Source organism: Neovison vison, chromosome 13 (assembly GCF_020171115.1).
Source record: "Neovison vison isolate M4711 chromosome 13, ASM_NN_V1, whole genome shotgun sequence".
Taxonomy (NCBI): Eukaryota; Metazoa; Chordata; class Mammalia; order Carnivora; family Mustelidae; genus Neogale; species Neogale vison.
Window position 1 is genome coordinate 147451521 of NC_058103.1, and position 12615 is coordinate 147464135.

Here is a 12615-nt window from a genome sequence, read left to right on the forward strand (position 1 = left end):
ATGTAAAGATTCAAAGAACTTGAAAAGAACTGGCTTTTTTCTTTTTTTCTCATCTATTTTTCTCTTCCCTTTTTTCTTTAAACATTTTATTTATTTATTTGACAGAGAGAAATCACAAGTAGATGGAGAGGCAGGCGGGGGTCGGGGGAAGAAGGCTCCCTGACAAGCAGAGAGCCCGATGCGGGACTCGATCCCAGGACCCTGAGATCATGACCTGAGCCGAAGGCAGCGGCTTAACCCACTGAGCCACCCAGGCGCCCTCTCATCTATTTTTCTTTTTTCTTTTCTTTTTTTTTTTTAAAGATTTTATTTATTTATTTGACAGACAGAGATCACAAGTAGGCAGAGAGGCAGGCAGAGAGAGAGAGGAGGAAGCAGGCTCCCTGCTAAGTGGAGAGCTAGACGTGGGGCTCAATCCCAGGACTCTGAGATCATGACCTGAGCTGAAGGCAGAGGCTTTAACCCACTGAGCCACCCAGGCGCCCCTCTCATCTATTTTTCTATTCAAAAAATTTTTAAAAGATTTACTTACTTTTTTGAGAGAGAGCAGAGAAAGCAGTGGGGAGGGACAGAAAGCGAGTATCTGCACTGAGCACAGAGCCCAATGTGGGGCTTGATCCCAAGACCCCAAGATCACGACCCGAGAGCCGAAACCAAGAGTCAGACACTTAACTGACTGAACCACCCAGGTGCCCCTCAATTTTCTTTTCTACAGCTGAGATTTCACACATTTAGGTTCCATTTGTCCCTGCGTTTCTCCATCCCTGGCATCTGAACATTTTCATATCATTATGAAATTCTTCATAAACCATTTTCTTTAAGAATTTATTTACTAAAAAAAAAAAAAAAGATTTTATTTACTTATTTGAGAGAGAGTGGAGAGAAAGTATGAGAGGGGGGTCAGAGGGAGATGCAGACTCCCTGCTAAGCAGGGAGCCCAGTGTGGGGCTTGATTCCTGGACTCCAGGATCATGATCTGAGGCAAAGGCAGAGGCTTAACCAACTGAGCCACTCAGGCACCCGCTTCATAAACCATTTTCTTTCTTTCTTTCTTTTTTTTTTTTAAAGATTTTATTTATTTGACAGAGATCACAAGTAGGCAGAGAGTCAGGCAGAGAGAGGAGGAAGCAGGCTCCCAGCTGAGCGGAGATCCCGACTCGGGGCTGGATCCCAGGACCCTGGGATCACGACCTGAGCCAAAGGCAGAGGCTTTAACCCACTGAGCCACCCAGGCACCCCATAAACCATTTTCAACACCAGGAATTCACTATAATGTACCCAGTCACTCTCTCAGGACATTTTGGCTACTTACTATTAAGAATAACGCTATCAGGGCACCTGGGGGGCTTAGTCATTAAGTGTCTGCCTTCGGCTCAGGTCACAATCCTAGGGTCCTGGGATCAAGCCCCACATTAGGCTCCCTGCTCAGTGGGAAGCCTGCTTCTCCCTCTCCTATTCCTCCTGCTGTGTTCCCTTTCTCGCTGGCTCTTTCAAATGAATAAATAAAATCTTAAAAAAAGGATAACGCTATCATACAGTCAATGACACTGTAATAACTTTGTATGGTTCTAAGTGGTTGGTACAATTATTATGGCTGGCATTTCATAATGCAGAGTTGTCAGGTCACTCTGTTGTATAACCGAAAGTAACATAATATTGTATACACCAGGTATACTTCAATTACAAAAAGCCCCAAAACTCATACAAACACGGATGTAAATTCCACGCATGCGTTTCAGATCTGAGGCTCCTAGAACAGTCTGCCATGTTCTTTTCCAGAAAGGCTCTCAGGAGCATTGCAGGAAATCACCTCTTAGAGCACTGTCCCCCACAGTTAATAAAAGTTTGCCAATACAGAGGTGAAAATGGTCTCTCACTAATTTGTTTGGATTCCTTTAATAATTAGCAAAGTTGCACATTGAAAAACAATTCTACTTAGCCTTTTGTGGCTCCTTCTTTTCGATGTCTCTTGATAGCCTGGGGTAATTTACTATTTGAGACTTATGTTTTTCTCATTGAAGTCTGGGGATATTTTATTTGCAAAAGACATTATTTCCCTAGTTGTTTGTTCTTTGCTATTGCCTTTAATTTTGTTCGACACAGAAGTGTTTAGTTATTTAGATTTTTAATCTTTTGAGCTCTTTTTAAGTTTAGGCTCTCTTCCAGCCAGAGTTCATACATTTAAAAATGCCAAAATTTTTATTCACCTGTGATTCATTTTGGTAGGAGGATCCAAAAACGATTCCCTGCCAGCAGGTAAGCGTACCACTAGTTGGATCATCCTTCTTTCCTCATTATTTTTCAATAATATCCTTGCCACATACTGTTTTTACCTTTTTTATTTTTTTAAAGATTTATTTATTTATTTCAGGAGAATCTCAAGCAGACTCTGCCCTGTGTATGGAGCCCTATTTGGGGCTTGATCTCATGATCAAGAAACCCAAGAGCTGGATGCTCAACTGACTGTACCAACCAGGTACTCCGTTTTACATGTTTTCCTGTCTAATTCTGGATTTCTGTGTCACTGATCTGTCTGGAATGTACTGCAAAGCCAGTGTTCATGTGTTTTCATTTTCCTCCCAAATTCTTTCAGTTACTTTAACATGAAAATTCTTCCAGGAAACTTTAGAAAAAGTTTATCAAAGGAAAAAAAAAAACCCACACTGGAATTTTGCTTATTGCAATATACAAATCAGGGAAGACTGACATCTGTGATTACTTGACTCAAGATACGCTGGTGATACATTTCTGGATGTGATCTATCTGAAAGTGCCTTTCTGTTGTGCCCAACATCTGTGACAATGAGCTGGCTGTGAATCCTTCAATCCCAAGCTTTCCTCCTTTGATCCTGAAGACAGTGTGTTCCTGCTTTTACTATTTAATCAGAGGGTCTCAGGCCTGCCTGCTTTTTATAGAGCACCCTACCTCTGTATCTTTGTGCGGATCATTTCTCTCAGCTCTCCGTAAACCAAACAAAGTGGTGAACTATGTCTACATGTATGTTTTCCCCCAGTGACTCTGAGATAATGCTTTTAAATTTGTTAAATATTTGTTATGGATTCATTTGGAACACATCAGACTACTGTATCTGCTTCAGCCATCCTCGTTTCTTCCTTAGATACAATGATTATTCTTAGGCTGACATTTTCAAGTTACTCACTACCTCACTGATGCAGATGTCTATACCAAGCTGAACCATTTGTGTCTTGATAATGATTCTACTTGTTTTTTGCCTTTTGTGCATTTTCTTATCTAGATAAACTACATTTTAAAAAATTTGTGCCTTCCTCTTAGCCTGTGATCTTCTTATGGCAAAGATCTAATTCATATATACTGAGTATTCTGACACCTTTCCAAGGACAGTAGGCTAATATCCTCTAAGATTTTCTCCTGTTTTCTGTTACAAAATAATTTTGAGACATGTTTTTCCCTTCAGTCTTCGGGATAATTTCTCTTTTTGTGAATTGAAAACTTCACAGGCTAAAAAAAAAAGTTATTAGTTGTTTTTCTCAAATTCATCCTTGTATTTAGAGAGATCTATCCAACACTGGCACCCGTCACCGTATAGGACGCCTAGAGTGTTCTTAGCTTCCTCCCTCTTGATCCATGTGGGTAAAAATCTATCATCTCGAAAATCTCAACACAATTAGTTATTAGGGAAATGCAAATTAAAATCACAATGAGATGTCACTTCACATCCCCCAGGATAGATATAGTAAGAAAAATAAAGTAAAATAAAATAAAAAGTAGAAATAATTAGACAGAGACATTGGAGCCTCATACATCACTGGTAGAAATGTAAAATTCTGTAGCTGCTTTGGAAAACAGTTTGGTAGCTCCTCAAAAAGTTAAACAGAGAGTTACCATATGACTAAGCAATTCCACTCTTAGGTATCTATCCAAGAGAACTGAAAATATGTTCATACAAACACATGTACACAGATGTTCACAGAAGCATTATTCCCAATAGCCAGAAAGTGGATGCAACTCAATGTCTACCAACTGATGAATGGGTAACAAACGAGGATACAGCCATACCATGCAATGCTATCCAGAGCACAAAGAGAAGGACTGATACATGCTACAACAAGATATACAATGTCTTGAAAACATTATACTAAGTAAGAGAAATGAGTCACAAAAGAACCCATAATGTATCATTTCATTTATACGAAATGTCCAGAACAGGAAAATCTATACAGACAGATTAGCAGTGGTTCCACTAGTGGCTGCTGGGGACTGGGGAGTGGCTGCTAAATTGTACGAAGTTTCTTTTTGGGATGATGAAATATTCTGGAATTAGACAGTGGTGAAGCTTGCACAACCTTGTGAATATACCAAAAACCACTGACTTGTAAACTCTGAAAGGGTGAATTTTATGGTATATAAATTACAACTAAATAAAAAAAAATTTTTTTTAAGAAAGAAAAAGCAACTTAAGAAAGCCTCAAAATGATCTGTTTTTAAATTTCTGTCTTATTTTGATGTTCGCTGTCTTTAAAGTAAAAACAGTTCTCATCTGGCATGTGCAAGTTTGTTCATACACTAAAAAAGATGACTTCCTTTGTTTATTCCAAAAACGTTACCTGGCAGCCGTCCTGATTAACCCACTTGTGCTGTACTTCGTCCCTGGCAGAGTCACTGAGGCCAGCGTGATACGCAAGAGCCGCGAGACCATCTTTCTGTAAAGTGTCCGCCATGGTGTCACATTCCCGCCTGGAGAGGCAGTAGATTATCCCAGAGTCATCTGCCAAGAAACCAAAACAGTATTGAGACATGAGAGCCTTTAACACAAATAACAACACAATTTTCGTTATGTTCTTTTTTTTTTTTTTTTTCAAGTAGGCTCCACATCCAGTGTGGAGGCCAGTGTGGGGCTCAAACCCACGGCCCTGAGATCAAGTGCCAAACCAAGAGATCCAAGAGTGGGATGCTCAACTAACTGAGCCACCCAGGTCCCCCTCATTATGTTCTTAGAAATACGCAAACCATAAGCAGATCTTCACAGTCTACTTATAGTGGGGCAGGGCCACACAGGTTGAGTAATTCAAGCAAGGAGCTCATGTGTACTGGAAACCACAAGATGTGACCTTTTGTTCTGTCCCCCAAATGACTCCTGGGGTGGACCTGCAGGAAGCCTGGGCTCTCCTTCACATGGGCTATAAAATGGGCAGGCACCTTATACGAACGCCTCAGAGAGCATGTAGCAGTACATATCAGCCTTACAAATTCTCCTAGTTTTTGATTCAGTTTCCTTCTAAGAAACTAATCTAGGAAATAAAGTGGTACAGGATTTCTACGAACAGTTTTGTTTCTCCTTTTGAAAATTAGAAAAATTTCAATGGCCAACATTAGGAAATTAACAAAGGAATTATGAAATAAGATATACTGAAACATTTTAAGTGATTTCCAAATTTTTAAAAAACCCCATGAAAATGCTCAAGATATAAAACAGGTTAAGGGTAGAAAAACTGTAGACACGGTATGCTAATGGAAAGAAAAATGCACACAATTGCTGGAAGGAAATAAACCCCTAACGGTAATGGTGACTTCTCTGGAAGTAAGGTTTGTCTTTTGCTTCTTTCTTCTTGTTGCTTTCTTGGTTTTCTTCGTGAGCACATGTTATATATACTTTTATGAGAATCACAAAATGAAAGGTATGAAAGAAAAAGTCCTCACTCGTGGCAGAGCCAAAGGTATAGACAAACATGCTAACCATCTATGTTCTCTGCCCGGGAGAAGGAGGCTTAGGAGGGAGATTGTGGATGACTCCTTGGTCTATCCCCCTTCATCATTTGATTTGTTCAAATGCATATACTCATTTTTTTAAGACTTTTTTTTAATGTGCTCTCTAGGGCACCTGGGTGGCTCAGTTGGTTAAACGTTTGCCTTTGGTTCAGGTCACAATGCCAGTGTCCTGGGAACAAGCCCTACATTGCACCCCCTGCTCAGCAGGCAGCCTGCTTCTCCCTCTGCCTCCCTCCTCCCCTTTGCTTGTGCTCTCTCTCAAATAAGTAAATCTTTAAAAAAAAAAAAAAAAAAGGAAGAAAAAAAAGTGATTTCCACACCCAATGAGGGGCTCAAACTCACGACCCCAAGATCATGAGTCACTTGCTCCGATGGAGCCAGCCAGGTGCCCCACAAACATGTATACTAGTTTTTAAAAAATGAAACAAAGGTGGTTAACTTGGTTAACAGAAACACCTCTCTATGGGGAAGTAGAAAAGGCGTTACGTGGAAAACCACCAGGCATTTCAGGATCTCATTTTAGCTAACAGAACTCCGAGGCACTCTTGGGAGAAGGCCCTAACACAGAAAGCGGCATAATGCATACCAACAGAAGCCTGAGGAGAGACACTGAAATCGTGAAGTAGAACATGGGTGTGTAGGAGGGAATATTTCATATACTTTTTTCTTAGGGTTTATTGTTATCAAACCAAATGTGATTTTATAATTTCCAGGATTGAGAGAGTTGGCAATATTCTGTTCTATAAATAGCTAGTTAGTGCTATTATAACAAAGCATGTTTAATATGCACACTGATATAGTCTATTGTGGTACTAAAAAGACATTTATTACTTCTAGACATAATCTGTCACATGGCTGTACTCACGTGGGTGATGCTTTCTGATCCATTCTAAGCAATCAAATGCCACCTTCTTGGGTTTTTTCGGTAACACGTAGTATTTCAAATTATGTCTATTAAAGCTCATGCTGAACCTAGAAGTCCCAAACATAAAATTTTGTTATTATAAGAAAATATGGTTTTAGCCACCTTCACACATCGAACACCGCTTTTCCCCTTTGCCAACCTAATACCAAGCCATCCCGAGCTGAACACGGTCACTGGCAGCTTGCCTATCAGAACCCCGGAACAGAAGTCAGGTGAAGGGCTTGCGGACAGAACGCGGATAAGGAGCGAATGTGTTTGGACGAGATGACAAGGAGTCAAGAGGACTGTAGAAGAGAATGTGTAGAAAGACAGGTGAGTCGGAAGCAGAGTTGCCAGGATGAGGTTGACAAGCAGAGACAGATAAAACATTCCAAAGATTAAGAAAATCAGAGAAAACACACATTTCAGGCTATTGGTGTCCCCAAGTTTTGACTGCGTATGTGAAGAAGAGCTGATGGCAGGGTGGTAGCGGGAGCTCACACCCTCCATATCATCGGTCACCGTTCTCTGCTTTGTGCCCCAGAGGGGATGTGGCTGACTTGGAGACGGACATGATCCTCTTCCGCTGGCCCTCTGCTCTGGCTGGCCCACTTCCTCCCTCCCGCTTCCTTAGGGAGCTTTTCCCCATTCCTTCGTCTCTTGTGTTTTAGTCTCTTCCACAATTTTTCCCTTTTGTCTGAGTGTGTTCTATGGGACCACCAATCCTAAAAGCAATAGAAGGGCCTCTGCACCCTATATTTCTTTTTTTCTTTTTTTTTTTTTAAAAGATTTTTTATTTATTTGTCAGAGAGGGAGAGAGAGCACAGGCAGACAGAATGGCAGGCAGAGGCAGAGGGAGAAGCAGGCTCCCTGCTGAGCAAGGAGCCCGATGTGGGACTCGATCCCAGGACGCTGGGATCATGACCTGAGCCGAAGGCAGCTGCTTAACCAACTGAGCCACCCAGGCGTCCCTGCACCCTATATTTCACTGCAGCCGGCACCTCACCTCTTTCTTTCCCTCCAGTATTAAGTTTCTCAGAAGACACTTACACCCCCAACCAACTAACCACACATCCAATTTCGATTCTTGGCACCTCCATTCTGGCCTCTGCTGTTACCATTCTGCCCACATTTTTCTGTCTAGGCTTTTAAAACTAAATACGGGCGTCTGGGTGGCTCCGTTGGTTAAACGTCTACCTTTAGCTCAGGTCATGATCTCAGGGTCCTGGGATCCAGTCCTGCATTGGGCTCCCCACTCAGCAAAAAAGCCTGCTTTTCCCTCTGCCTGCAGCTCCCCCTGCTTGTGCTCCCTCTCTCTGTCAAATAAATAAATAAAATTAAAACAAACAAGCAAAAAACACCTAAAGAAAGGTGAGGGGATTGTTACAGAGTCCTTGGCCCTGCAACACAGCCCCTGGTTCTGACATCTTCACAGGAAGGAGAGGTAACAGTTAAGGTCAGGGCATAAAGACATGTCCGTGCCCGCGTTGACAGAAGGAAAGAAAGAGATGGTAACTATAATAACCCATGGTTAAGGAGGAGGCCTACGGACGAGGGGTGGGGATCAGAGGGAAGTACGATGGGGAATAAAACAACTTGCTTTCTGACTTTGTCCATGAATCCAAGCTGGCTGGGTCCAGGTTTGTTGGCAGCGGCAGGATACACTCATTTGGTTTGAGGACAGAAGAATGCCTTGTGTGTGGAGGGCAGCGTCCGTGTGAACGGACTGCTACGCAAGTCAGAAGGCCATGCAACAGGCCATGGTCATGTTCTTGCCGAGTGCGGGGAGCGCACTGGTCTTCGTGAGGACCTCACTCTGACCTCTCCCTCACTCCACGTTGTTGGCCGGCCTCACAAAAACCTGCTACGAGCACTGACATGTTCACAGTTCACAGACTTGCCCCCACCATGCTCCTCTAATTTTGTATCTTTGTATCTTCTTCCTTTGCTTACTCCTTGAGTGGGGACCACTCCCCAATGTCCAGCTCATCTCTTCTCCCCCCACATCACCTTCTTCGGGGACTTCACTTGCCAGTCTAAGCAGCACCCAGTGCCATCTCCACTTGCCCCAACTTCTGTCCCCCCAACCCCGCTTAGACCTTAGCGTTCTAAAACACAGTCCAACTTCTTTATAAATCAGTGGCTGAAACAGGGGTATGCGTACCCGAGGGTTTCACAAAGACTTCTAAAGTTACATAAGCAAAGATAGCTGTAGAGGAATCAACCGGCAGATTCTCTGTTTTCACGTGGACCTTCTGCATCGGGCTCTGTGCTCAGTGTGGAGTCTGCTTGTCCTGCTCCCTCTGCTCCTAACCTCCCCCACACTATCTCTCTATCTCTTAAATAAATGAATAAATAAATAATCTTTAAAAAAAGAGTGTGCGTTCACAAGCAGAAGTGGAGGGAGGGAAGAGGAAAAGAGAGAATCTTAAGCAGGCTCCACACTGTGTGTGGAGCCTGATGCTGGGCTCGATCCCACGACTCTGAGATCGTGCCCTGAGCTGAAGTCAAGAGTCCAGTGTTCAAACAACTGAGCCACCCAAGTGCCCCTGAAACTTTCTTTAATCAAAGTACCAGAAACCCTTGGTAGGGCTTCATGTCTTTTAAAGGTTTTACATAGTTCTGTTGGGAGTAGTGTGACACGAGACATGAAGTACGCTGACCTTTGCTGGGATATTCTGATTTCAGACACACCGAGAGCAAAGTGGTGGCAGGGGAGATGATTTTCATCTTATGATGCTGCTTCTTGCACAGCTGGCTATTGTCACAGGACTCCCTGCTCTAAGAGTCTTGTGAGATGTCTGCTAACCAACACTTTGAAACCGTCCCTCTTATGCTATTTATATGCACAAAACACTGAGAGCTCTCTTCTAGGGCTGGAAATGGCAGAGGAACACGTAGCGGATTGTGGCAAGGAAAGGCAGTAGATAAAAGACTGATCCGTCTATGGACTACTTCGATCAATCGTTCTCAGTCAATTATTTACAATCACTGTTGCAGCAAAGGAAACCACAGTCCTGACAGGATGATGGCATAAAAAGAACTGCCCAGGTATACAAATGAGGTAGAGGGTCTTTTTTTTTTTTTTTTAAAGATTTTTATTTATTTGACAGAGAGAGACACAGCTAGAGAGGGAACACAAGCAGGCAGAGTGGGAAAGGGAGAAGCAGGCTTCCCACTGAGCAGGGAGTCTAATGCAGGGCTCGATCCCAGGACCCTGTGATCATGACCTGAGCCAAAGGCAGATGCTTAAAGACTTGAGCCACCCAGGTGCCCCGGTGTAGCTGGTCTTAAAAAATCAGTTGAGTTACTTTGGGCTTAGGTTGGGAATGGTGCATGAGTCTCCCTACCCATATGAACACTGAAATGACTATAGACAAGAATGGCCTTGTTACCTTTCCCTACATTTTACATCATGTTTTAATTTCAGAACAATGTTTTATGTATTTAAAAAAAAAAAAGGTCTGGGTCAAAAAAGAGACCACAGCAAGTGCAGGTAGCATGAGAACCCGCGACTCTGCTCGTGGGGATGGGAAACAGCAGGGCTTCTTTGGAAACCCCTGGCAGTTCTGCATAAGGTGAAAAACAGTCACCCAACAAGTACGCACTTCCACTCCTATGTGAATGCCCACAAGAAGGGAAGGAGGAGGTCCACACAAAACCTTGTGTGTGAACATATATTTCAGCATTAGTCATAAGAGCCCCAAATGGAAACAACCTAGATATTTACTAAATATAAAATGGGCCACACTCATACAATGGAATAGTATTCAGCAATAAACTCTGAAAACATCATGTTAAGTGGAAGAAGTCAGTTACAGGAGACCACAGGTCAGATGATTTCATTTTTATGAGATAGCCAAAACAGGCAAATCTACAAGCAGAAGGCAGACTAGTGGTTGCAGGTAGGCATGTGGGGGAAGGGGAGTGACTACTACTGGACATGGGTGTTTTTGCAGGGTGAGGAAGACATTCCAAAATTGATTGTGGTGATGGTCACACAACTCACTAAAGCCCACTGAACTGTACCCTTTAAACAGGTGAATTGTATGGTACATGGATTACATCTCAATAAAGCAGTTATCAAAAACTGACACATCAGGGGCACCTGGGTGGCTCAGTGGGTTAAAGCCTCTGCCTTCGGCTCAGGTCATGATCTCGGGGTCCTGGGATCGAGCCCCACATCAGGCTCTCTGCTCAGTGGGGAGCCTACTTCCTCCTCTCTCTCTCTGCCTGCCTCTCTGACTACTTGGGATCTCTCTGTCTCTGTCAAGTAAATAAATAAAATCTAAACAAAATAAAACAAAACTGACACATCATCTGAAAAATTTCTAATATTTGTGTCATAATTAAAAACAACAACAACGGGCGCCTGGGTGGCTCAGTGGGTTAAGCCGCTGCCTTCGGCTCAGGTCATGATCTCAGGGTCCTGGGATCGAGTCCCGCATCGGGCTCTCTGCTCAGCAGAGAGGGAGCCTGCTTCCCTCTCTCTCTGCCTGCCTCTCTGCCTACTTGTGATCTCTCTCTGTCAAATAAATAAATAAAATATTAAAAAACAACAACAACAACAACAACAAAAACCACCTTAGGGATGCCTGGGTGGCTCAGTCAGTTAAGCTTCTGCCTTCAGCTCAGGTCATGATCCCAGGGTCCTAGGATCGAGTCCTGCATCAGGCTCCTTGGTCAACCTTGCGCGTGTTCTCTTTCTCTCTCTGGCACACAAATAAATAAAATCTTTTAAAAAAAACCACCTTAGAAATGTTACCTAAGGGCGCCTGGGTGGCTCAGTGGGTTAAGCCGCTGCCTTCGGCTCAGGTCATGATCTCAGGGTCCTGGGATCGAGTCCCACATCGGGCTCTCTGCTCAGCAGGAAGCCTGCTTCCCTCTCTCTCTCTCTCTGCCTGCCTCTCCATCTACTTGTGATCTCTCTCTGTCAAATAAATAAATAAAATCTTTAAAAAAAAAAAAAAAAGAAATGTTACCTAATTACCTTAGTCAAACAAATTACTAAAAATAATAAAATGACATGACATTAGGAAATAAAATTACCAATCTCAAACTCAAAACCACAACAGATCTCTCTACTACAAAAGGCCTGCTGAACCTCAGCACCCGGGCCAGGTCGTACACAGTTTGCTACGTTGAGAATGTCGGCAGTTGCTTAGAGTTTGTTTTACCTGTTCTGTTGGAAAATAGGATGTTTGGAATTACCAAATATTTTTCTTTTAAGATAAAAACATGCATAAGCAGGGGGAGTGGGAGAGGGAGAAGCAGGCTTCTGGCTGAGCAGGGAGCCTAATGTGGGGCTCGATCCCGGGACCCTGGGATCATGATCTGAGCCAAAGGCAGACGCTTAACAACTGAGCCACCCAGGTACCCCGGAATTACCAAATATTCTAGCCAGAGACAGGTCCCATCAACTGACGAATGTATAAATAAACACGGAAGGCCCATACAATGGAAGATTATTCAGCCTTAAGGAACCTGGTACTGATTCATGCAGCCACAGGGATGAGCCGTGACAAGACTGTGCTCGGGAAAAGCCGATGGGCACAGAGGAGAAGGGGAACATGGGGAGTGACCATGAACGAGCACCAGGTTTCTTTCTGGGGTGATGAAAATGTTCTATGCTTAGATTTGGGGGATGGCTGGATAACTCTGTGAAGACAAAAAAGTCCCCGAATGCTAACCTTTAAATGGGTGAATTTTATGATATGTCACTTATCTCCCTCTCTCTCTCTCTTTTTTTTAAAGTAGGCTCATGCCCAATGTTGGGCTCAAACTCACCATCTGGAGATCAGGAGTCTCAATCTACCAACTAAGTGAGCCAGGCACCCAAACTGTATCTTAATAAAGATCTTATTTTTAAAAAAGCTTGAGACTCCATGGTCTCTTCACTTAGGGAGTACTTTATCAGTTGACATTAACATGGTAACTATGATTAGGTCCAGGGTGTCAAACTC

General features: G+C 43.1%; 1 protein-coding gene across 3 annotated transcripts in view; it reads right to left on the reverse strand.

Annotated features, from left to right (window-relative positions):
- The window catches only part of BLM (BLM RecQ like helicase), a 92235-nt gene that overhangs the window by 26298 nt on the left and 53322 nt on the right, over window positions 1-12615 (reverse strand). For all 3 annotated transcript variants that reach the window (XM_044232188.1, XM_044232185.1, XM_044232187.1), the window contains exons 13-14: window positions 6614-6720; window positions 4587-4747 (exon numbers count right to left, since the gene is read on the reverse strand). In XM_044232188.1, the coding sequence (XP_044088123.1) occupies window positions 4587-4747; window positions 6614-6720 (268 nt within the window). The remainder of the gene's footprint in view (window positions 1-4586; window positions 4748-6613; window positions 6721-12615) is intronic.